At 57.5% G+C, this 23,931-nt stretch overlaps 9 protein-coding genes across 9 annotated transcripts; 5 read left to right on the forward strand and 4 right to left on the reverse strand.

Annotated features, from left to right (window-relative positions):
* Positions 1-117: 117 nt before the first annotated feature.
* Positions 118-6,209, forward strand: CMQ_4545 (heat shock protein mitochondrial precursor; the record flags this gene model as incomplete). The annotated part of the gene is made up of 9 exons (XM_014312701.1): positions 118-517; positions 578-1,023; positions 1,440-1,781; positions 2,488-2,545; positions 2,761-3,238; positions 3,575-3,622; positions 3,957-4,050; positions 4,399-4,642; positions 4,699-6,209. The coding sequence occupies 9 exons, from the start codon at positions 118-120 to the stop codon at positions 6,207-6,209; spliced, it is 3,621 nt and encodes a 1,206-aa protein (XP_014168176.1).
* Positions 6,210-7,640: 1,431 nt separating this feature from the next.
* CMQ_4311 (cofilin) lies at positions 7,641-8,297 on the forward strand (the record flags this gene model as incomplete). Its single annotated transcript, XM_014312467.1, has 4 exons — positions 7,641-7,643; positions 7,725-7,735; positions 7,795-7,978; positions 8,037-8,297. The coding sequence occupies 4 exons, from the start codon at positions 7,641-7,643 to the stop codon at positions 8,295-8,297; spliced, it is 459 nt and encodes a 152-aa protein (XP_014167942.1).
* Positions 8,298-8,925: 628 nt separating this feature from the next.
* On the reverse strand, positions 8,926-9,706 carry CMQ_4628 (uncharacterized protein; the record flags this gene model as incomplete). Its single annotated transcript, XM_014312784.1, has 2 exons — positions 8,926-9,510; positions 9,596-9,706. 2 exons carry the CDS (start codon positions 9,704-9,706, stop codon positions 8,926-8,928), a joined length of 696 nt encoding a protein of 231 aa, XP_014168259.1.
* Positions 9,707-10,027: 321 nt separating this feature from the next.
* CMQ_4577 (nucleolar RNA methyltransferase) lies at positions 10,028-12,253 on the forward strand (the record flags this gene model as incomplete). The annotated part of the gene is made up of 2 exons (XM_014312733.1): positions 10,028-11,529; positions 11,587-12,253. The coding sequence occupies 2 exons, from the start codon at positions 10,028-10,030 to the stop codon at positions 12,251-12,253; spliced, it is 2,169 nt and encodes a 722-aa protein (XP_014168208.1).
* A 640-nt stretch (positions 12,254-12,893) lies between these two features.
* On the reverse strand, positions 12,894-16,052 carry CMQ_4754 (cytokinesis regulator protein; the record flags this gene model as incomplete). Its single annotated transcript, XM_014312910.1, has 2 exons — positions 12,894-13,456; positions 13,520-16,052. The coding sequence occupies 2 exons, from the start codon at positions 16,050-16,052 to the stop codon at positions 12,894-12,896; spliced, it is 3,096 nt and encodes a 1,031-aa protein (XP_014168385.1).
* Positions 16,053-17,927: 1,875 nt separating this feature from the next.
* On the reverse strand, positions 17,928-18,362 carry CMQ_4350 (uncharacterized protein; the record flags this gene model as incomplete). The annotated part of the gene is made up of 1 exon (XM_014312506.1): positions 17,928-18,362. The coding sequence occupies one exon, from the start codon at positions 18,360-18,362 to the stop codon at positions 17,928-17,930; it is 435 nt and encodes a 144-aa protein (XP_014167981.1).
* Positions 17,941-19,258, forward strand: CMQ_4688 (uncharacterized protein; the record flags this gene model as incomplete). Its single annotated transcript, XM_014312844.1, has 3 exons — positions 17,941-18,094; positions 18,182-18,366; positions 18,422-19,258. The coding sequence occupies 3 exons, from the start codon at positions 17,941-17,943 to the stop codon at positions 19,256-19,258; spliced, it is 1,176 nt and encodes a 391-aa protein (XP_014168319.1).
* A 132-nt stretch (positions 19,259-19,390) lies between these two features.
* On the reverse strand, positions 19,391-20,520 carry CMQ_4264 (aldo-keto reductase family 1 member c13; the record flags this gene model as incomplete). The annotated part of the gene is made up of 2 exons (XM_014312420.1): positions 19,391-20,103; positions 20,238-20,520. 2 exons carry the CDS (start codon positions 20,518-20,520, stop codon positions 19,391-19,393), a joined length of 996 nt encoding a protein of 331 aa, XP_014167895.1.
* Positions 20,521-21,050: 530 nt separating this feature from the next.
* CMQ_4775 (uncharacterized protein) lies at positions 21,051-23,210 on the forward strand (the record flags this gene model as incomplete). The annotated part of the gene is made up of 1 exon (XM_014312931.1): positions 21,051-23,210. The coding sequence occupies one exon, from the start codon at positions 21,051-21,053 to the stop codon at positions 23,208-23,210; it is 2,160 nt and encodes a 719-aa protein (XP_014168406.1).
* Positions 23,211-23,931: the final 721 nt, after the last annotated feature.

The following is a 23,931-nucleotide window of genomic DNA, read 5'->3' on the forward strand; positions in this document are numbered from 1 at the left end:
TATACACACTCTTTCATACCATATCCTCCCAACTCCATTACACAAATGACAAAGGAGACCCCTCAAAGAAGAAAGCAATTCAATTAAAGACTTTGGCTAACCTGGTGGCAGCATAAAATGGCCAGCTCCAAGCCCACTTCGGCGAAGAAGCCAAATGGTCGGCGCCCGAAAACACCTAGTCCCTCCAAGGCGACAAGGGTTTCCAAGACTCCCAAAGGAAAAATGTCCGAGAAAGCGGCTGCGGCGGTTCTGAGAGCCGCTTCGGCAGAGTTCGAGGACAGCAGCTCGGAGGATTCCATCGAGACTCCTCAGAAGTCGACGCCCTCGAAGAGAAGGAAGGGTAAGAACAGGTCTTCTGATGCTGGCAAGGAAATATCCTCTCCCAAGACGCCTCAAAAGTCCAAGGCGTCGAGGAAGAAGCAGAAGAAGGTATGGCCATTCACTCATGTTCCTGCTCGCATGGACGAGCGCAGCAAGAATGGCCGCCACGAGGGCCGCAACCTCATCGTCTGGACCCGTGAGTACAGCTGAACATTCCGAGAATTTGCGTTGTCGGCTGACTGGCCTGTCATCAAAGGCCCCCGCATGGCTGAGAAGTTTCTTCTCCATCTCCAGTATGAGATTGCCCGTCACAAGATTGACGTGCCTTGGGATTCCATTGCTCATCGCATGCACCCGGGGTCATCGGGCAGCGCGCTGTTGCAGTTCCTCAACCGTCTTCGTGCTGTTCTCATTGCAGAGGGACATCTTATCCCGCCCCCTCTGCCAAAGCCAGGTTCTCGTCAGGTGGTAGACCCGACCATCCGCGGGTATGTTCGCGACGACATGGATGGGCCTGATGCCGTCACCACACGGCCGGTGCCTTTTTCTGAGCCCATGGAAGATCGCAGGTACAATCTCCCTGATGCATTTGAGGCCAACCAGACCAGGGCCTTCCTTGGTTCTGCCCGCAAGAGGGTCACTGTCAAGCAGGACTCTCCCGATCCGGCTGACCTTGATGGCGATGCAGACTACACCCCAGAGGTGCAGTCCTCTGGCCGGCGCCATCTTTCCCGGGCCGCCACGGTGTATGCTGATATCAAATGTGAGGACGATGATGGCTTCATGTCTTCCTATGACATACACCACGGGAAGGGCGATGATGAGGAGGACGAAGACGAGGAGGTCGAAGAGGACGATGAGGAATCGGAATTGTCTGATGTCCACACCTCCGGCGACGATGATGATGATGATGCCGATGCCGATGCCAATGGCAATGCTGGTGGAGCCGAGGAGGCCGCTGATGATGACTCGGACGCATATGCATCTTCGGACGACAACGGTGGTGATTCTGGTGACAGTGCAGACAGCCAGGGGTATGCATTCACGGGCAACTCGCTGGTAAGCTGACAGACCCAGATGAAGTTGATCCTGGCCACTGACAAAATGCCGATTTACAGATGAGTGATCCGTTTCTGTCGACGCCGGTTCACATGAGTGCTTCATCTGGCTCTGTGGCTGGGGCCATGCTCCACCACTCCATGGCTTCTCCTGTGTCCTACATGTCGGCTGATGCCCTTCCTTCATCTGCGCTGTACTATGGAATGGCGACGGAGGCTGCTGGTTACATCCCGCCATTTGATCACGGCATGGTGTCCAGTCCTGCTGTTGTTGACCATTCCTTTGCAGCCCAGGGCGGGATGACCGGCTTTGAGGGGGCCTATGCAAACGATGGCATGGATGGGGAGTATGACCAACTGTTCACGCGTCCGGCGGACAGTTCCCGGTCTGTTTTTACCATGGTGAGTCGAGAGTTATTCAAGGCGAGGCGAGAAAGAATTGTGGCTGACCATGCAGTGAGGGAAAGGACAAACGGCTCTGAAACAACGAAAGGCTCTCTTGATGCATTGAAAGGAGATGTTCGCATTTGATCTCAACACCTTTTCAAATTTCACTCTTCCTTATATTTTGTCATTTTAATTTCTCCGTTTTACTTTGCATTTCTTTCCTACAATTTCCTTTTCCTTTTCCTTTTTCGATTTATTTTGATATTTTATTTCGCTCCCATCTCTGTCATTTTCTCCTTTCACGGGCTTCTCGCTTAGTTTCACAAAAGTTCCTACGCGTCCTTTGCAAAGCCCTCACGTTAGAACAGGCAAGACAAGAACGGGTGGTTGAACGGAACAAGTGCTCACTGATTGACGAGTGTCAATGGCCCTGACGGTGGAACAGCGGTTTGCAATCTCGGATTTGTTCGCTCTAGTGAGCTCGACAACAAGTGTTTGTTTTATTTCGGGTTTCAAATGGCGAGGTTGACAGATGCAGGAGGACATTGACTGTATAATGTTGCTTCCTAGACTATGCACAAGTATAGATAATGAATCGGGCTCTCGTCTTAAACACATTCGTGCACCTGTGGCTTGCTTATGCAGTCCGGAGACAGTCCAAGTCGAGGATAGAAAAGTACTCATCTGTACGCATTCTCCAGTGGCTGGATGACAAAACTAGGGCGAAGGGGCAGGAGCGACCTACTGGCGACAGGCCATAGTTTTCCCGGGTCTAGAAAGTTCTGTCGTCAAGTTTCTTGATAGTACAAGAACAGATATTGCGTTCGTGTGATCGGAGGCGATCCTATTCGAGAAGCCGCGAGAAAGAGACGTGCATTCTTGGTCGTCTTATATAATCGGTCACAAGCAGACTGACGACGGAGCAGAGTTCCGGCTCGCGGCAGGGGTCAGCCATGAAGCCTCCGTGTTCTCGTCGTTCCCGCTATGCATGCAGCCGAAGCTCCGGCGGACCAGCCGGGCAAAGGCAGCGGTGGTGCCGATGAGGGACTTTGCGCCCTGGAGCGCGACGGTCTGCAGCTGCAGCTGGAGAGCCAGGACGGCGGCGTGCAGGCAGCCAATCTTGGCGTAGGCGTGCATGTCATAGAAGCAGAGCTGGGCGCTGAGACAGAGGGTGAAGCCGGGATACAAGGGGATGAGGGTGGTGTAGGTGGCGGCGGCAACAGAGTCCATCTGCTTCCACAAGGCAGCCGAAAGGATCTCCAGCAGACCGTTCAGCTGCAGGGCCTCGTGATGGAAGGCGTCGTAGTCGACACGGGCGTCGATGTGCGAAGGATGAGAAGTCGTGAGAGGAAGAAGCGTAGGAGCTTCCTCAGACGGATACTGGAACCGGCGTCAGGCCCGGCAGCAGAGCTCAAGCGTGGACCGCTCACGCGTGCATCTGCGCTTCTGGCGGCAACAAGTCGAGGAGGCCAGTCGAGCAAGGTTGATTGAAGTAGTCATTCGGAGGATGAAAGGAGGGGTGAAAGACTAAAAATATATTGAACAAAAAAGGATCCATGTCTACACCAGTCCACACCATCCCACCCCGATAATGACCGCAAGTACAGTCCGAGCTGAAGCGCACATCGTGGTTGATGCTCGGTGGGGCGACGTATTAGTGAAGTTGCAAGGCTGTGTTTGCTTGCAGCTGCTGACAAGGATGTGATTGGCAGAAACAGATTCCCGGTCATTTTGCTCCCAACTGTTACGTCACGTGCTGCGGACAGTTGCGGACGCTAGCGGAAACAATGCACATCACCGTGCAGAAGAATCGTGCGGGATCGTCTGCTGTTGGCGGACAGCCATGGACATCTGGTGTAAGCCAATGGATGGTATCTAAGAGGGGAGTCTGGGATCTGTTTGGACTTTCAAAAGGACACCCTTCTACATGGACGGTCTGAAAACACAGGTGGAGTAGCATCAGACTGTTATCACGGACACAGGCAGCAGTTTGCAACTTTGAAGTTCCAGGTGTCGTGACCCTTTCTTGTTTTTTGCTTCTTTCTTGTTCTTTCTTGCCTCTTTCTTGTCTTTTTCTTGTCTCTTTTTCTTTTCTTTCCTTCTCCTTCTCCTTTTCCTCCTTCTCCAATGACAACCAGACCATCTAACTTACCTACTAGCTGCTGACTCACCACCTGCTTCCTGCTACAGTGTCGTATCATCAACTTCTCCTCGACCGGCCACATCCGGCGTCGTCAACGATGGCCTGCTCGTCGACGCCAATCAGTCTTGGCCGTCACCAGGGGTGCGTATACGATTACATAAGCAATACATTTTAGCGTTACCCCTCCTCCCCGTAGAAGTGCATAGAATGTATGGTCGTTTGGAGAAGATGCTGGTGCCGGAGCAGCTAGTCCCAGTGAAGCTTAGCTGCTCCGAGACGTCCAATTATTATGCCCGAGGTGCTATTTTTTTTCTTCTTGATGAGCAGCTTCTCCAGAATTTTGTGCTCCTTCTCTCTTCCGCCTCTTCCACTTCTGCGTCGTCCCCGTCTGCAAAGTTTGCGTGCGTTGACTGTCTGCCTCTGTCTATCGACACTGCTGTCCCTGTCGCTTCACATCTCCGTCCCGTCCTCCTCCCCCACACAATGCAGAGAGCCCTGACTTCCCGGGCAAGAGCCTCGGCTCTGTCGAGTGCGGCCAGCCTCCGGCCGTCGACCAGCCTGTCGATGCAGCAGCGCCGGTTTGCCCACAAGGAGCTCAAGTTCGGCGTCGAGGCCCGCGCGGCCCTGCTGGCCGGTGTCGAGACGCTGGCCAAGGCCGTAGCCACGACGCTCGGCCCCAAGGGCCGCAACGTCCTGATCGAGTCCAGCTTTGGCTCACCGAAGATTACCAAGGGTGCGTATGCTGCTGCGAATGGCGTGTGGAGTACAGAACACGTGCTGACTGTGCAGACGGCGTGACGGTGGCCCGGAGCATCACGCTCAAGGACAAGTTTGAGAATCTCGGCGCACGGCTGATTCAAGACGTCGCCTCCAAGACCAACGAGGTAGCCGGTGACGGGACCACGACGGCGACGGTGCTCGCCCGCAGCATCTTCTCGGAGACGGTCAAGAACGTGGCAGCCGGCTGCAACCCGATGGACCTGCGGCGCGGCATCCAGGCGGCCGTCGAGGCGGTGGTGGAGTACCTGCAGAAGCAGAAGCGCGACATCACGACCAGTGCCGAGATTGCGCAGGTGGCAACGATCAGCGCCAACGGCGACACGCACATTGGCGAGCTGATCGCCAGCGCGATGGAAAAGGTAGGCAAGGAGGGCGTGATCACGGTCAAGGAGGGCAAGACGGTGGCCGACGAGCTCGAGGTGACCGAGGGCATGCGGTTTGACCGCGGCTTCGTGTCGCCGTACTTCATCACGGATGCCAAGTCGCAAAAGGTCGAGTTCGAGAAGCCGCTGCTGCTGCTGTCGGAGAAGAAGATTTCGGCGGTGCAGGACATCATCCCGGCGCTGGAGATCTCGACACAGCAGCGGCGGCCGCTGGTGATCATCGCCGAGGACATTGACGGCGAGGCGCTGGCGGTGTGCATTCTCAACAAGCTGCGCGGCCAGCTGCAGGTGGCGGCCGTCAAGGCGCCCGGCTTCGGCGACAACCGCAAGTCGATCCTGGGCGACATTGCCATTCTCAGCAACGGCACCGTCTTCAGCGAGGAGCTGGACGTGAAGCTGGAAAAGGCCACGGCCGACCTGCTCGGCTCGGTCGGCTCCATCACCATCACGAAGGAGGACACGATCATGCTGAACGGCGAGGGTTCCAAGGACTCGATTGCACAGCGCTGCGAGCAGATCCGCGGCGTGATCAACGACCCGATCACGACCGACTACGAGAAGGAGAAGCTGCAGGAGCGGCTGGCGAAGCTGTCGGGCGGCGTGGCCGTCATCAAGGTCGGTGGCAGCTCCGAGGTCGAGGTGGGCGAGAAGAAGGACCGATTTGTGGACGCGCTCAACGCGACGCGCGCGGCCGTCGAGGAGGGCATTCTGCCGGGCGGCGGCACGGCCCTGATCAAGGCAGCGTCGCAGGCGCTCAACGACCTCAAGCCGGCCAACTTTGACCAGCAGCTGGGCGTGACGATTGTGCGCAACGCCATCACGCGGCCGGCCCGGACGATTATCGAGAACGCCGGGCTCGAGGGTTCTGTTATTGTCGGCAAGCTCATGGACGAGTACGGCACCGACTTCAACAAGGGCTTTGACAGCGCCAAGGGCGAGTATGTCGACATGATCGCGGCCGGCATCCTCGACCCCTTCAAGGTCGTGCGTACCGGCCTGGCCGATGCCAGCGGCGTCGCGTCGCTGCTCGGCACCAGCGAGGTCGCCATCGTCGACGCTCCCGAGGACAAGGGCCCGGCCATGCCCGGCGGCATGGGTGGCATGGGTGGCATGGGCGGCATGGGCGGCATGATGTGAGGGCGCACGGGCGGCGAACCCACCGAAATGAACTTATGTGTTGGCGCTTTGACGGGTGTACGACCCCCCTCCTCGGTGCCTGGGATACAAAAAAAAACTCATACAAGGGAGAGGCAGGCGAGAGAGCGCATCGATCTGTCTGGCTTTGGCGTTTCGACCGGCGGGATGGGCATGACCTTTCCTATCTGATTTTCACTTATCACCGTGTTTCCATGTCTGTTTATAGTAATCTCCTCTCTAGAACACCGGCCTTTGGGGCGTTCTCTTGCTGTCCGGATGCGTGGTGGGTGTCGTGTGTCGTGTGAGGCCGTGTCGGCAGCGTCTGTGCCAGGCAGGGCGCCCTGCTCGGGCTTTGTCGGTCTCTTACAGCGAGGTGCATCACCGGATCGCAGCCGAGGCCCGACTTGGCCTGACAGCCGGGCAGGCAGAACCCAGGACTGGCGGAGCGCGGCCGTCATGGCGCCATGGTGATATCATCGCAGCCTAATCGTGGAGCGCGGCTGCCCAAGTGCGTGTCGTAGTCGGGAGGCGAAGTCGAGGAATATAAGTATCTTGGGATACGGAGTATCGCCAGAGGCTGCTTGCCGTCGCGACATAAACGGGCTCCGTTTTGAACCGTTTCCCCCTCTTATCTCGTTATCAGACCGTTGCAGAACTGAAACAGTGCGCAAAACAGTCCACCACACTCCACACGGAGTACAAACCCTCTGCTCTCCATCGCCCAGGCAACCCCACATCAAGTAGCTCGCACAACCGGCCCCTCCTCTGTAAGTCCCTCTTTCTCTCTCGCTCCCAAGGGTTCCCCCCCTCTGTCCCTCCTTCATCAGCGCTGAGACAGGGTCTCTCTCCCCCCACCATAAACGCCAACCGCTACCCGCCACTGACAAACGGCAAAAGCCACACTATTCCACCACCTCCACTGCTCTTCTCATCCCCCTCCTCCGCTCTCCTTCTCCCCTTTCTCAAAACCAAGTTTTTCTGCTCTTGTTCCATCTCTCCCCCCCCCTTCCATCACTCCTGCAAATCCATTCTCTGCGCCACAAGGACTTTGTCTTTTTTCCTCTCCTCAACAAGCAACGTCTGGTAGGTCAGGTCCTGTCTCCCGACTTCTTCTCCCTCACAGCTGTTCTTCCGGTCGGCTGTCCCGCTTCACCTCTCCTCCGTCAGCCTGCTCTCACCACCTGTCCTCACCATGCCGATATCTCTCTCGGGACCATCTCGCAGATGACCCGGACGGAACGGAACAGGGACAGGAGGCTGTCGTCGGGAATCTGCAGCTCGGCTCATCATGCGCTCCGTCTTTCTTCTGCTTCCGCTCTCCCCGCCACTCGCCCCCCCTGACGAGTCTCTCGCTTCGCTCGGCTGACATGTGGCGATTGTTATAGACCGCTCCTAGTACCTCGTGCTCTTCCCGTCTAATCTCTTCTCACAATGGTACGTCCGTGATCGCATGCTCCCAAGCCCCCCCCCTCTTCTGGTGAAGCTCCGATGTTCATCATGCTGACCGTGTTGTAGTCTCAATCCGGGTAAGCTCTGTTCAATCGCCGGTGGCTGTCGTTGTTGGTGGGGCTAACATTGGGCCCAGAGCAACGGTCTCGCAGGAGTGCGTGAGCGCGTACAACGAGCTCAAGCTCAACAAGAAGTACAAGTACATTGTCTTCAAGCTGTCGGACGACCACAGGGAGATTGTCATTGAGGAGGCGTCGGGCGAGAAGGACTGGGAAGTCTTCCGCGAGAAGCTCGTGAACGCGACCACCAAGGTCCGGGGGGTTAGTTTTTGTCCCTTTTGCCTGTGCACCCGCTCTTTCCATTGTCTAACACCTCTAGGGCAACGTCGGCAAGGGTCCCAGATACGCTGTGTACGACTTTGAGTACAGCCTGTCTTCCGGTGAGGGTGTGCGGAACAAGCTGACCTTCCTCGCCTGGTCGCCCGATGATGCCCCGATCATGGCCAAAATGGTGTACGCCTCGTCCAAGGACGCGTTGAAGCGGGCTCTGACCGGCCTCGCCGTCGAGCTCCAGGCAAACGACACGGACGACATTGAGTACGACACGGTGCTGAAAACCGTCAGCAAGGGTCTGGCTTAAGCCGGCTGGCCGGGTCACCGACAAGACAGAAAGCCACAGCCCGTCGCACGCACATGACATGAATCACGCATTTCACGCAGGCGTGGGCCGCAAGATGCTCAAGGAAGATGAAAACCAGAAAAACAAAAAAACAAAAGCCGAATGCCGCTCGGCAAACACGAACACAACACACACGACATCTCACGGGAGGAGGGGAGAAGGCAGGCACGCGTCTAAGAAGGTGGCGGCGAGCGGGATGATGGTTTCTTTAAAAAGACTCGAATTGGAACGGGTGGTGTCGAGGATTGAGGAAGACCTTTTAGAGTAGCAGCAGCAGCAGCGACAGCAGCAGCAGGCGGTAAAGCAGGTTGAGCAACGAGCTGGAAAAGGCCCCCCTGGCGAAGTAAAGGGGAGGATGACATTTTATATATATTGCAGCTACTTACCCTTTTTTTTCTTCTCTCCGTCTCCCGTCTCTTGTCTCTTGACTCTCGACTCCACTTTCTCATCTACGTCTCTATTTATTTATCGCTTGTGCACAGCGCAATAAGAGTGAGGACAGTCTTGTCCGAGGTGTGTTTGAATAGACGTTTTATTTCTTATGGACTGCTCGCGACCACTATCGAGCGAACCGCCTCTGATCGTATCCTCATACGGACGGTCTCTCGTCCCAGGCGCGCAAGAAGGAGCTGAAGAGCTCATCGGCCAGCTTGTCGTCGTTGATGCGGGCGACCAAAAATGCGCGCAAGTCAGACCAGAAGGCCTCGCTTTCGACGACGGCCTGGCCAGAAGGGGGCGGAGCAGCCGCAGCGACGGCCACGGGTGGTGGTGCAGCTGCGGGCGGCGGTGCAGCAGTCTTTGTCTCCTCTTCGGCTTCCTGGGTGGCAGCGGCAACGGTGGCAGCACCACCGACGACCATGAGGCCGAGCTCGAGTGTCGTGGCCGAGGCGCTGGCCGCGGGGCCGATCAGGTCCTTGAGCACCTTTGTGTCGGCGACAGGCTTCTTGCCAAACAGCAGCTTCAGCTTGGCGATGGGCACGTGCGTCTTGGTGGCTAGCTGTTGGCGCAGGTCGAGCAGCGATGTGGTGGCGAGTGGCAGGGCGCCGAGCTGCAGGTCGAGGGGCGGGCTGCGGTGCAGCGACTTGACGGAGACGACGACGCAGCGCTCCTGGCCGGGCGGAAGTCGGGTCTCGGACGTCTTCTTCATCGGCTTGGCCATGCGGGGGAGGATGTACTGGGGGAGTTAGTGGGGGGGAGAGAGGAGGAGAGAGGAGGGGGGAAAGAGGAGAGGAGAGGAGGAGGGGAGAGGAAGAACTGACTGGTGGCCGGGCTGGGTAGCCCTTTGCATCCTCCATGTAGTCGGCCGACAGCTTCAACGGCAAGCCGTCGAGGGAGCCCAGAAACGAGCGAACAAACTGTAGTTCGGACATGGCGGACGGCGAAGATGTCGACGGTGATCGTGACGGAGAGAATTGGTCGACTTGGATGCGATGGGCTAAGAGAGATTGGTGGGGCAAGGCGGTCCTGCGCATTGTGGCTGAAGCAGACTGTGGCTTAAAAGTGTGATTACGGAGTATGCTATCGCTTATCGGGTGCTTATCGGAACCAAAAAAAAGTTAGGTTCCACTTTATCTCTGCTCTTTTTTTTTCTTACAGCATCGCTGTCGAGCACTTTTCTCTCGTTTTTCCCAGCCCGTTTCCGTCGCCTGTACAAGCAAGAAATCAAGGAAGCAGACCAGCCGGATTATACAATGGGTGTCGGACGGCGCATGGGAAAGAAGCAGGGTGCTCCCGAACCCCTGTCGGAGGAGCACTTTGCGAAGCTGAAGAGAAAGGCCGGTCTGCCAGTGGACACTCCCTCGCAGGATGACGGGCCGTTGTCGAAGCGTCGGCGAGGCAACAAGGGCGAGAAGGTTGAGAAGAAGGCAGCAGCAGCAGCTCCAGTGGCTAAGGCAGCAAGTGGCCGGAAGGCCAAGAAGGCAGCGTCGCCACCACCGGTGTCGAGCTCAGACTCGGATTCAGAGATGGAGTCGAACGAGTCTGGAGCAGAGATGGGCGGACGTCAGCCGATGCCGGGGTTTGGAGACAGCGACGACGACTCGGACGTGTTCGATTCGGACGCGGAGCAGGAAGGCAAAGGGGGGGCGTTTGTGTTCTCGGACGACGAGGACGACTCGGAAGTGGAAGAGCGGCTGACAGCAGCCAACATTGAGGGTCTGTCGCGCAAGCTGGACCAGAAGCAGGCACGCGAGGCGGCCGAGGCCGAGGCTGAGCTGCGAGACAGCGCGCTGCAGACGAACATTGGAGGTCTGGGCGGATCCGAGGACGGGTCCGAGGCCGATTCCGATGCAGAGGAGGACGACGGGCCAGCAGGCGCCAAGCGGCCCAAGTCGCAGCTGGCGCCAGACCTGCAGCTGCTGCGCAACCGGATCGGCGAGACGATCCAGGCGCTAGAGGACTTTGGACGACTGGGCGACAAGGCACGGCCGCGTGCCGACTACGTGGCGCAGCTGGTCCGGGACATGTGTTCGTACTACGGCTACTCCGAGTACCTGGCCGACAAGCTGTTCCGGCTCTTCCCGCCGCGCGAGGCGTTTGCCTTTTTCGAGGCCAACGAGACACCGCGGCCAGTTGTCCTGCGGACGAACACGCTCAAGACACACAGGCGCGAGCTGGCCCAGGCGCTCATCAACCGCGGCGTCACGCTCGAGCCGGTCGGCCGCTGGTCCAAGGTCGGGCTGCAGGTGTTTGAGAGCAACGTGCCGCTCGGCGCCACGCCCGAATACCTGGCCGGCCACTACATCTTGCAGGCGGCCTCGTCCTTTCTGCCCGTCATGGCACTCGCACCCCAGGAACACGAACGCGTGCTCGACATGGCCGCTGCGCCCGGCGGCAAGACCACCCACATGGCCGCGCTCATGAAGAACACCGGCGTCGTCTTTGCCAATGACCCCAGCAAGGCCCGGTCCAAGGGTCTCATCGGCAACATTCACCGTCTTGGCGCCCGCAACGTCATCGTCTGCAACTACGACGCCCGCGACTTTCCCCGCGTCATCGGCGGCTTCGACCGCGTCCTGCTCGACGCTCCCTGCTCCGGTACGGGCGTCATCGCCAAGGACCCCAGCGTCAAGACCAACAAGACCGAAAAGGACTTTATGCAGCTGCCCCATGTCCAGAAACAGCTGCTGCTGGCGGCCATCGACTCCGTCAACCATGCCAGCAAGACGGGCGGATATCTGGTCTATTCCACCTGGTCAGTCTCTCTTCCCTTCCCCTTTTTTTTCCCTCTCTCCTCTCCCTAACATCACAGCTCCGTCACGGTCGAGGAGAACGAGGCCGTCGTGGCCTACGCCCTCAAGCGGCGCCCCAACGTCCGCCTCGTCGAGACCGGCCTGCCCTTTGGCAAGGAGGGCTTCACCAGCATCATGGGCAAGACCTTTGATCCCACCCTCAAGATGACCCGCCGCTTTTATCCCCATCATCAGAACGTCGACGGCTTCTTTGTCGCCAAGCTGCAAAAGTTTGCTCCCACCCCGGCCAACGCTGTGCGCGCCGAAGGATCCAGTGCTTCACGTTCCCAGACCGCCGAGACTGCTGACCATGCCGGCAACACTGACAACGACAACGACAACGCCCCCATCGCCGTCACCGACGACAGCGACGCCGCCACCGACAAGGACGACGGCGCTGACTTTGGCGGCTTCGACGACGACGAGGACGCCAAGTACATGGAGCGCGCCCGCAAAAACGCCATGCGCCGTCGCGGACTCGACCCCCACATGCTGCACCGCAAGCCCGCCAGCAAGGACGAGGACAAGACCGTTGCCCTCGATGCTTCCCAGCCTGATGCCTCTCCTGCAGATACTCCGACTGCTGCACCTTCTACTCCGGCGGCTGCTCCGACCACTGCTCCGTCCAAGAACGGACGCGCAAAAACACAAAAAGCACAGGGCAAGAAGGCCGACAGGAAAAAGTGATGGAACGTATTATAGACGCTATATAGCTTGATTGTAATTCCCATTCGGCGTTTGTCCCTGATTTCACCCTTCGCCTATTACTAAGCATTGTCTCTGTGTCTTACTCATGTATGACTAATCACAGTCTTGCTTCATTATCCTACGCACTCTATAGTATATAAGCAAAACCACATACAGCTCCTCTCTCCATTACAAAAATATTAGGCCAAGACGACAAGACCAAGATAACAAGGCTTGCAAATCCATCATGCAGGCCACATCAAAATCTCATAAACAAAATCATAATATCCGTCACGTCATAAACAGGCCCAGAAAAGCAACGTCCGCCAAAATCCCCCACAACCAAAGCCCCAACCGGGCCTCGATTTGTCTGATTTCAGCCCTCCCAAGCCCGGCCCGCGTGTCCTCCCCTCTCCTTCATACAGTCGGTGGTTTCTGATGTTGTACATATAGTATCAAAAGGAAAAAGGGAAAAGAAAAAAGGGGGTATGCGAATCAAGGAAATAAACAGATCCAGATTAAAGCTGTAGTCCCAAACACGCTTGCAGCCGAAGCGAAAATGTAGAATAGGAGGCGTCAATCATGCTGTTGGTGGTGAGCGTATGTCGTGTTGAATCGTTATGCCGCATCAGACTGCTCCTCAGATCGGATGAGTCACCATCTCGCGGAGAAGCCAGCGCCATGTGCTCTGGTCCCGCTCTTCCAAGGTCATCCATCTCTCGCACTTCTTCCTCCACCGTTGTTCTTCCTCCCGCTGGCGCCGGACAAACTCGGGGCCCACGTCGAACTCTTCTCCCACGAGCCAGTCATCCTTAATTTCGCTCGAACGTCCACCGCCTGCTTCTGTCGTGTCTGCCATGTCCTCCAGGTCCGGGATGTCTTTGAAAACGTCTTCGTCGCTATCGATGCCGTTGAACCCATCCATCACGTCATCGGCCTCTGCCTTGGCGTTCTGCGGCCCCAACTTCAGCCAGCACATGTTCTGCGGGTCGAAAACCATCCCTCCAACCACTTGCACCCCTTTTGTAGCCCCGATAGGCGTGATAAGCGCAGGTCGGGGTGTCGCGCTCTCCCTCTCCCGGTGCAGGTACGGAGCAATAGACGCCGTAGACGGCGATGATGCCGGCGGATCGAAATCCGTAAGCGCATTCTCATTGCCCTCCCACCGCATGTTAGCCGGGTTGTAGTACATCCCGTTGACCGCTGTACATGTACGTTAGCATCGGACATTCTTCAAGAGATACGAGGCACACCGCAATTGCTTACTCTTCGACTCCTTCCCCCCACCTAGGTTGGAGATCAGGTGAGGCTTCAGCTGCGGCGGTCGGCGTGTCGACTTCTTGGACCGCACCGTGTCGCGCGGAATAGCTGGAGCGCCATAGTTGCTGCGTGTTGACAGCTGAGCCACTCTCTGCGCCGTCAGCGGCGCCAACGGCCCGGATGGCGTGCGTTGAGCAAGAGACGTCTCTCGAGCGATCCGGCTCGCCGCCGTGTCGCGTGCAAAATGCGGCAAATTATCGAGTCTGGCCGCCGAACACAGCCCCGACGGCGATGGCGTGACGGTGCGATCCGGAAGAATATTTTGGTACATCTTGCTGCGCAGCTGCGACTTCGCCGACAAGGACGACATCGGCTGCCGCAGAAACGTTTCCTCCACCTGTACCGACGTCGGCAAGTCATCGAAACCGTCCAGTTCATGGCCGTCGCCAAACTGCCGCATTCGCCGAGGCTTGCTAAGCTGCTGCCACGACCTGTCCTGTGTGATCTTGTCCACGGTATAACGGTGCCGCCTTGCCGGACTTGGGGAACGCATCGTCGACCGGGACACCGCTCGCGAGCTAGGAGGGATCTCAATCGATGGTTCCGAATCCTGACGGCGAAATACGCGCGAGTTCTTCGCAGTGACGTGATGAGACTGCGACTGAGAGGCCCCGGCTGGCAGAAACGGCAGTGGGTTCTTCCTCGCCTGCGCTGTGGCACTCTCCTGGCCAACACGCGTCCTCTCGACAGGAGTCTTCGGCCTTGCAGGCAACTGCCCACGGCTGCCCGACTCAGACCTTGAGGGTGGCCGATCATATCCTCGGGTTACTGGTCGTGTAGCGGGCGGGAGCTGTCGGATGGCCGGCAGTGACCGCTTCAGGCGTAGAAGTTGAGCATTGGTTGTCGTGGGCTCATTCCGCAAGGAGACGGCCGACATCTTGTGGTTGCCTGCTTCTCTCCGACGAGGAGTCGAGGGCGGTGGCATGGACTGGGCCGTAGACGGAGTCGTGGGGGTAGGGATGCTGGACAAGGATGACTGGGCTGAATGCCCGGCACGCGACTGAGAACGCCGTGCCATGTTGTAGATCGGACCGCCGCTTTCCGACACGGGCTCCAAGGATGGTGCCGTTTGTGTCCGTTCATGGCCACTCATAGGCCTGGGCAACCGAGACAGTGACGGGGTTTGCTTGAACGTGATGGAAACCGCAGCCTTCGGACGGACCGGGCTTGTCGCCCGAGCAGACTTGATGCGGACATTGCGGTGATATGTCAATCGATTGGCATCAAACACATCGCGGTCACCAAGATCAAAACCATCCAGCACGTCTTCCTCCGGAAGCGATTGATGCTGCTGGTGGTGCTTGGTGTAAAATCCTTGTGTCGGGCCCGTTGTTGCTGCTTGCTGCGGCTGCTTTTGCTGTGCTTGCGCTGAGGGTTGCCACTGCCCCTTGGTCTGGGTTGCATGGATATCCTCTGACTGTGTTGGCCGGTGCGGCGACCGGCTGGTGCGTCTCTTCTTCAGTCTCTCTTCAAAGTCGACTGTGCCGGTAGGAAGTACAATGCCGTCAAACGTGTCGTCCTCGCCTTCGCTCTCGGCCGTGATAGAGCTTGACACGCTCGGGCTCAGGGCAGACACAGAGGAGCTGCGGTTGGAGAGCCCATCGCGACGGGTGCCACCGTGCCGGGTGCCCAGACTGCCTTCGCCCCATTCAAACTCATCCAATGTGCTGAGGAGAGGCGTTCTGGGAATGTCTTTGCGCTTGGTCAGCGTGAGCTTACCGTCGGATGGCAACTCGAGATCGTGTTCGAAATCGTCATCGGCCGCATCGTTCCTCTGGGGTGTGGGCGGTGTGATCAATGATATCGGCTTTGGTATCTGTCGATGCTTGGACACTCTGATGGTGGAACCACCGTCAAAAAAGTCATCCTCGTCGTCCGTGTCGCGGAAGATGTCTAGGTTGACAGAACCAAGTTGGGCATCCGACTGCCTTCTAGCGACAACAACTGGCTCTTGGTGAAGAAGGCCCTCCATGGAAACAGCCTTGGTTGATCTCGTCGGGCTTGTCGGGCTAGAGCTGCCACCGACTTGCTGAAGTGCATCGGGAAAATTGGAGCCGTCTTGTGGCTTCACTCGAAGCGGTTGTGGGTCATCTGGTAGTTCCAGATCGTCTCCCCAATCTTCCTCAAAGATCTTTCTGATTTTTTGGCCCCCTAGCCTTTTGATAGTGCCACCCATCAGGGCTGATGGTGGGACGTTTGTGGGCAGAGGAATGCCTGCACTGGCGGCCAAAGCAATGGCATCTGACGTGGACTTTTCGTCGTCCCCTGGAACGAGTACCTGCTGCTCATCCTCGGCATGAATAGACTCAAAATCAGAGCGGAAAGAAGAGAGCGAGTCACGGCGGCTGCCTGTATTTTGTGCAGCTGTCGAGCCGCTCCGAAATGTGATATCATCGCCATCAATCATGAAATCGTCATCGTCCCAGTTTTCCACCACATCCTCGACCGGTTGCCGTGGTTTGAGCCGTAATGTTTCCATGGTTGGGCTGGCTTATTGTTAGTTGTTATTATGGGGTCTGTCGTCCTATAAAGCGGGTTCATCAACGACGTCGCATGCGAAAATAAGCGGAGCCGCTGGGTCCCCTGGCGCACGAAATGTACTCCGTAGCACGAATGAAGCTCTAGGCGATGTTGTTCAGGAAACCGGGTTTAATGGGGTGGATTCATGTCGATAACAACAAATGAAACAAGGCAAAATCGAGGCGTCAATGGGAAAAGCCGGCGTGCAGCGAAGCCAAGGCTGTCTGAAAAACAAACGTTTGTTCAGAGGAAAACCGGGCTGTAGATTGTTCGACCGCGGAAACCGTATTACAAAGACTGAATGTAGAAGAGCTTGGGGTGTCGCAGCAGATGGGAGAGGAGTAGTGGTCGCGCAGTCTGTCTCTCCGTTCTAGGCCGATTTTCAAATCCAAAGACAGAGAAGATTAGTGTTGGTAGCAAACGAAGTGCTGTTCCTAGGACATGTCGGTATCTTTTTTATGCTTCTTCGAAAGCTGCTGTGGTCGGCTGTAGGCGTCGTCGGTGTCTGTTGCTCCTGTCGTGGTGTCGTTGTTGTCGAAATGGGGGGTCGTGGTGTCGGTTCGCGACAGAGGAACGAACGGGACGGGCGGATCTGGTTGACAAATGAAAGAAAGTAAAATCAAAGACAAGAAAGAAAACGGTTGAAAGGAGAACAGCTGGGGTGTACGAGCATGCGATTATGCAATCTGGGGGTAATTTTTCCAAGAACGCTTCCAGGTGGGTGAAGAGGCTTGAGAATGTCGAAAGGCATGTTGTTTGGGAAGGAAAGCAGAGAGGTTGGGGCAGGCGCCAGCCAACCACTCAGAGCCAGCTGCAGGCAGGTACGCACTACTGCTGTTGGAGGGTGAAAAAATAAAACGGGTGGTGGTGGTAGTGGGCCGCATTGCTTGTGGTGTGCTGTACGGAGTACTATGTACGGAGCACTGCAGCCATGCAGCAAGAATCTTAAGTGCTCGCCGTGGCCGGGTGGCTGGACAATGGCTGTCCCTGGCCCGTGCATAGGCAAGCGTGCAGGGGAAAATCGCGCTGAAAGGCCACCGATCAGGTGCATACCACCACATGGCGTCAAACAGTGGAGATGCACGGGCCACCTAATGTGTATTTGGCCAGATTGGCTGCACTCTTCCCCGACCACAACATTGGTTCTTGGCACGCGTCGGCCACACGAAACCGACGCGCCACTCCGTTGCTGGCTGTGCTGCTTTTGTTCCCCTTTCCTGTTTTTGCACGTTTGCACGGGGCATGAACAATGCCGCTCGGCCTACGGAGTACTCCGTACGATATAATACAATATAATACGAGACATCCTGCAGGTACCTTTACGAGTCTTTCAGCCGGCCGTGTAGATCTCTTACTATATACGCTGGAATGCTTCCGTCTGTGTCTGAAGGTCCATCTGGCGAGCCCACAGTTTATACTACTCTGCACTGCTGCCTAAACAGGCGCTACAGAAATTCTTCAGAAGGGCCGTTCTTTGTCGTGCCTTCCACAAACGAGCTGTTCTTGCCGATCGCTACTCGTGCTTACTCATCTCTCCCAAGCTCCCAAGCTTACACAAGCACATCCATGCTCACTCATCTTCACCTAATGTCATCGTTTCATCCTCGAGCAACATTGGCCAACGTCCAGGGGCTTGCGACCGCAAACTCTGTGTCTGCTCGTGCTAGTTCCCCATCTCGCGTCGTCCTCTAGGCTGTGGCTTGCGTCATCGCTGCGTACATTAGTTCCGAACTGTGACCCCAGACCTCCATGTCCCTTTGTGCCGGTCGACAAGTACATAGCTCGGCATCGCCATTCACAAGATCCGCACCTCCTTCCAATTTCTGACGCTGTGTCAAACGCCCGCTATGGCCGAAGAGTCACCCCATGTGGTGAGGATTCCCCGCTCTGACGAGGAAGGGTCCTTTGTCCTCGTCCGCGTGTCGCCAACCATCCCCAGCTCAGGGCCGTTTGATGTGAAATTGGCGGCGACCGAGGGCGTGGCTCCATATGTTTTAACGCGTAAGTTTTGGCCGTCTTTGGGTGGGCCCCTGCCTTGTTTACTCTGGAACGGGTAGCAGGTATATTTGTTCTGACTCTCAACACCAGTGCGGCACAGTCGAATCGACAAGTTGCGGGTGAAGACCGCGCCATGTACCGCCGCCGAGTGGGAGCAATCGCTCGCATCTGTCCTGCTAGACCAGGGACCGTTCGCCAATGTGGATGCGACGGCCACGGTCGAGGAAGAGTCTACGCTGACAATAATGATCCGGAGACGGATCGAGAACATTACAGTACGCCGCTTGGATTCGCGCTCTCGTTTGTGTTTATGCTGACACTTGTCTCTAGCAACGCCTCGGCACGTTGTCTCTGGCATACAACGGGGATGAGGACATTGAGCTGTATGAATGGTGCGGAGAGATAGTTCGCAGCAGGGCTCAGGCCCAGCAGCTGCTGGCCGAGACCATAGCAGAGCGAGACAAGCTGGAAAAGTCGGTAGATGAGCTCCGCCAGCAGCTCGAGGAGTTCCTAGCAGCCAAGGAGGAAGATGAGAATGCCCTTTTGGAAAAGTTCTGCATGCTGCTCAACGAGAAGAAGGTCAAGATCCGGGTGCAGCAGCGGCTGTTGTCGTCGTATGCCGGCGGCAAGGTGGAGGATGCTGCTTCCGTGGACGAGAGGAAGGAGATTAAGCAGGAAGAGGAGTCTCCCCCGCCAGCGGCTCGATCCAGCCAGCGCACATCCCGGTCCAAATCTGCTGCCACCACGGCAGCCCGCCCGGTGAGGCGAGGGACGAAGCGGCCAGCCGCGGCGTCGTCCGAGGAAGAATCAGACGTGGATGACGGATTCGAGAGGTCTACATCCCGTGCTGAAGCCGCACCAAATCCGGTCGAGAAGGACGCAGACAGTGAGGATGAGGACCGAACGACGGAGAACGACGACGACAACGGCTCTACGGACAGTGAGGCAGGCGATCCCATGGATGTGGAGGTGAAGGAGGAGAGTCAAGGGGGTGGGGACAAGATAGCAGCGGGAGTGAAGCCACGACCCACAACAGCAGAGGCAGTCGTAGCGGCAGAGGCGCCGCCACCACGCCGCAGCATTCCTCTTGGCCAGACACGAAAGGCACCGACGCCGGCACGGCCTCTCCGCCAGGGTAGCAATACAGATTCAGATGATGAGCTATGACGGTGGGCAGGTTCATGCTTGTATAATTTTGTTCGTGTATTCGTTCAGGCAACGACTTCATCAACGATATCTACTTTGTACAGTCGTCGAGTTGAAGTGCTGACTAATCCGATTTCATATCTCTCTAGTCCCTCAGCTGCGGTCCTCTGGGGCAAACTGGGCGGTCCAGAAGGCACGGAAGTGTTTCTCGTGGCCGATGTTGGAGATGGCGTCGACCTCGGCGACGGTCAGCTGGAAGGAGGCGAGATCGGTCAGGTAGCTTTGGAGGCGCTTCTCGCTGGAGCTGGTGGTGATGGCGACGATGCCGCGGTCGATTGCCCAGCGGAGGGCGACAGCGCTGTCGGAAACGCCGTACTTGGCGGCCAGCTGGGCGTAGGTAGGATCGAGGGGGCCTGGGCTGGCGCGCATGATGGCGGTCAGGGGTGCGTAGGCAGAGACGGCGATGCCGTGCTTGTGCAGGTAGGGGACGAGGTCGCCGTGCTGCAGGTAGGGGTGGAACTCGATCTGGTCGATGGCGGGAACGACCTTTGCGGTAGCGAGGACGTGCTCGACGTGCTCCTGGAGGAAGTTGGACAGGCCGATGGAGCGGGCACGGCCGGAAGCCTGGATGGCCTCGAGCTCGGCCCAGCGTGACTGCAGCTGCTGGGGGGTGACGCCCTTCCAGTAGGGCGAGTGAATGAGGTAGAGGTCGACGTAGTCGACGCCGAGCTTCTGGAGCGAGAGGGCAAAGGCGTCCTCGACCGAGCCGGTCGGCTTGGGATCGTACTTGGTGACGACGTAGAGCTTCTCGCGGGCGACGCCGCCGGCCTTGATGGCGGCGCCGAGCTCGTCTTCGTTGCCGTAGACTGGGAGTGTTAATGGGGCGGAGGTAGTGGGGGTGAGGTAAAGGTGGGGAGAAGAAGGTGGAGAGGGTGGGTGAGGATGTAAAGAAAGAGAGGGGCAGAGGAACGAGGGAGAGGGGAGAAGAGGGTAAACTCACCCTCGGCTCCGTCCAGATGGGTGTAGCCCAGCTTGATGGCGGTCACGGTGCTGTCGACGATCTTCTGGTCAAACTCCTTGCGGGTGCCCTTGTAGTTAGCGGTGCCGAGGCCGTAGGCCAGCACAGGCAGCTCGTGGCCATCGTTGAGCTTGAGCGTGGGGACGTTGGGAGAGGCCATGGCGGATAGACGGAAAGAGCGCACGGTCGGGGCAAGACGGAATCGGGTCTGGGAGAGCACAGGAGCACGAGCGAGCACGATAGGTCGGATGAGCAGAGCAGACATAGGAGAGGCCCTGGTTATACCTTATAAGAGACGTGGGGCACGATGGAAAGAACAGTCGCTGCGGGTATTGGTTTTTACGAAAACGCATGTATTAGTAATGCTGCACTGCACCTAGCTCGCTCCTTCCTGTGGTGGCGGGGCTGTCGCCGTCTCGATGACGCCATGGTCGCGGGGCTTGAGAGTTGCAGCAGTTGTGGTGCCTCGGTTAGTGGATATGTATATGGTTGAGTAGGGTACGGGTATTGTTAATTGTTGATTATACGGAGTAAGATACAAGTATAATTGTTAGTTTTCAATTCCAGTTTGCGTCTCTTTCCTGGGTGGTTGTTTACCTTGATTAGTCTAGTGTCTCGTCTATTGCCTAGTCTTGTTTCTTGTTCTATTGTCTTGATTCTTGTCTCATCTCTCAACTTGTCTCTTAACTCGTCTCTTGTTGTCTCATCGTCTCCTCGCCTCTTACTTCACTTCACCTCACCTCACCTCACTTCACCTCACCTCACCTCATCTCACCTCGCTTCATTCACCTCCTTATGCTCTGCAGAACGGCCACCTACCGTGCCGCTGCTCCCTCTCTCTCCCTCAGCCTCGTGCGGGTCTACTCTTCCTCCATGGCCCCTTCAGATCCTTCTCCCATATCCGCTCCCACCCCCACGCCCTCTGCCCCCCCTACCTCCTCCACCCTTCCTAGTCACACCCTGGCCTCCCTGCCCAAAACCTGGCGCTTCACCCAGTCGTTGCCGACCGACCCGCACTTTCCCACGCCGGCCGCCTCGCACAACACGCCGCGCGACGACATCCAGCCGCGCCTCGTCCGCGGCGCCCTGTTTTCGTGGGTCCGGCCCGAGGAGCAGGACGACCCGGAGCTGCTGGCCGTGTCACCGGCGGCGCTGCGCGATCTGGGTCTACGGCCGGGCGAGGCGCAGACGGAGGACTTTCGGCAGACCGCGGCCGGGAACCGGCTTTGGGGATGGGACTCGGGAGAAGAAAAAGGCGGAAAAGACGACGAACAGGCTCGCTTCCACTATCCCTGGGCCCAGTGCTATGGCGGCTTCCAGTTTGGCCAGTGGGCCGGCCAGCTGGGCGACGGCCGGGCCATTTCCCTGTTTGAGGTGCCAATCCAGTCGTTGTCTTCGTCTCTAGCATCCTCGTCTTTCTCGCCATTATCGCCCTCCACCCCCTCCTACGAGATCCAGCTCAAGGGCGCCGGTATCACGCCCTACAGCCGTTTCGCCGACGGCCGAGCCGTCCTGCGCAGCAGCATCCGCGAGTTTGTCGCCAGCGAGGCGCTGCACGCGCTGCACATCCCATCGACGCGGGCCCTGGCCCTGACCCTGCTGCCCGAGGTGCTGGTCCATCGCGAACGTTTGGAGCCGGCGGCCGTGGTGGTGCGCTTTGCCGAGTCATGGCTGCGCCTCGGCACGTTTGACCTGCTGCGTGCCCGTGGTGACGCTAAGCTGACGCGCCAGCTGGCCACTTATGCCGCCGAGACCGTCTTTGGCGGGTGGGACAAGCTGCCGGGACGTGTGAGCGACGATCTGACCTCCACTCTCTCTCCTCCCCGCAATGTCCCCCTCACGACGACTGAAGGCCCCCTTGATGCGGCCGAAAACCGGTTCGCCCGGCTGTACCGCGAGGTCGTGCGGCGCAATGCCATCACCGTCGCGCGCTGGCAGGCGTACGGCTTCATGAACGGCGTGCTCAACACTGACAACACATCGCTCGTTGGACTCTCCATGGACTTTGGCCCCTTTGCCTTTCTCGACAACTTCGACCCCGATTACACGCCCAACCACGACGACGATAGCCGCCGGTACAGCTACAAGAACCAGCCGTCGGTCGTGTCGTGGAACCTCGTCCGCTTCGGTGAGGCCCTTGGCGAGCTCATCGCTGCCGCCGACCGCGTCGACCATCCAGCCTTTGTCGAGGGGGGAATCACTGGCTTGGCCACACTGGATGCTGCTGCTGAGGGAGATATCACTGCCACACCTCCCAAAGAAGCCGTACAGCTCGCCGCCGACGTCCTCTCGGCACACGCTGAAAACGTCATCTTGCGCTCTGCCGACGAGTACAAGACCCTCTTCCTCGCCGAATACAAACGCCTCTTTGCCGCCCGTCTCGGCCTATCACCGCCCAGCCTAGAACAATTGGCTGCAGACGCCGACATCGACCCCCTCCTACTCGCCCTTCTCGACCTCATGCAATCCCTCGCCCTCGACTTCAACCTCTTCTTCCGCCGTCTCAGCAGCCTCCGCCTCCAAGACCTCGCCGACGATCCTGAACGCCTCGCCGCTGCCGACATCTTCTTCTATCGTGATGGCCTCGAATCCGCCCTCGATAAGGACGATGCCCGCCGTCAGATCGCCCGCTGGCTCGCCCAGTGGCGCGAACGCCTCCTCGCCCAACACTCCTACCCCGACGACGACGCCCGCATCCGCGCCATGAAGGCCGTCAACCCCAACTTCACACCCCGTGGCTGGATCCTCGACGAGCTCATCCGCCGTGTCGAAAAGGACAACGACCGCGACGTCCTGCGCCGCATCACCCACATGGCCTTGCATCCCTTTTCCGACTCCTGGCACGGCCAATCCTTTGACGGCCAGATCTATCTCGGGGATCCCGACGAGGAAACTCGCTGGACCCAGGATGTACCCCAGAAAGACAGGGCAATGCAGTGCAGCTGCAGCTCATAAGCTTGCAACCTACTTCTTCCACCTTCGTGTAGATAATAGCTTCTCATTTACAGTGAATACAATGATTAAATAAGAAAGAAAAAAAAAAATTTCTCTCCCGTTTTCTGGCGAATACGACAAAAAAAGAACGTGTCCACCTGCTCTCAGCGCCGCATACTATCATCACTTGCCTAGCACCCCAGAAGGCCTTTTCGCGTCATTGTAGAGTGGTAGCTTCACCAAGTGGCTGCCTCCTCTGACTCAGACATGCTTTCCAGGCAAAATCCGTGTAGCTCACGAAAAAATACAGGCATAATAACACACACGACGTTTGACAATAGTACAACGTTCAATATTGCAAAAACCATAACCATGTTGTGTCCAAAGCACTTGGTTGGGGCTGTAGCCTTCCGAGCGTAGGATGTCGAGGGATTCGTAGATGGTTGCTAGGGAAGATGCTCGTTATAAGAGATCTCACCGTCGTCGAAACTCCGGGTCAGAATACACCGCGAAAATTGCTTGCATGGCTGGAAGTAACGAGTAAAGAAGAAAAAGATAGAACAACGAGGACAAACTGGATGAAGAGCCTGTAAAAATCATCATAAAGACCGAATAGAGCCGGTCAAGCTGCTTGTCGGTAGCGATGCCGTGCAGAGCCTGCATTCGAAAATATTGATCGTCAGTCGAGCAAGACTGAAGCCCGCCAGATGCCGACAGGATAGAAGCGGCGCCAAATATCCAA

Source organism: Grosmannia clavigera, assembly GCF_000143105.1.
Source record: "Grosmannia clavigera kw1407 unplaced genomic scaffold GCSC_97, whole genome shotgun sequence".
Classification (NCBI taxonomy): domain Eukaryota; kingdom Fungi; phylum Ascomycota; class Sordariomycetes; order Ophiostomatales; family Ophiostomataceae; genus Leptographium; species Leptographium clavigerum.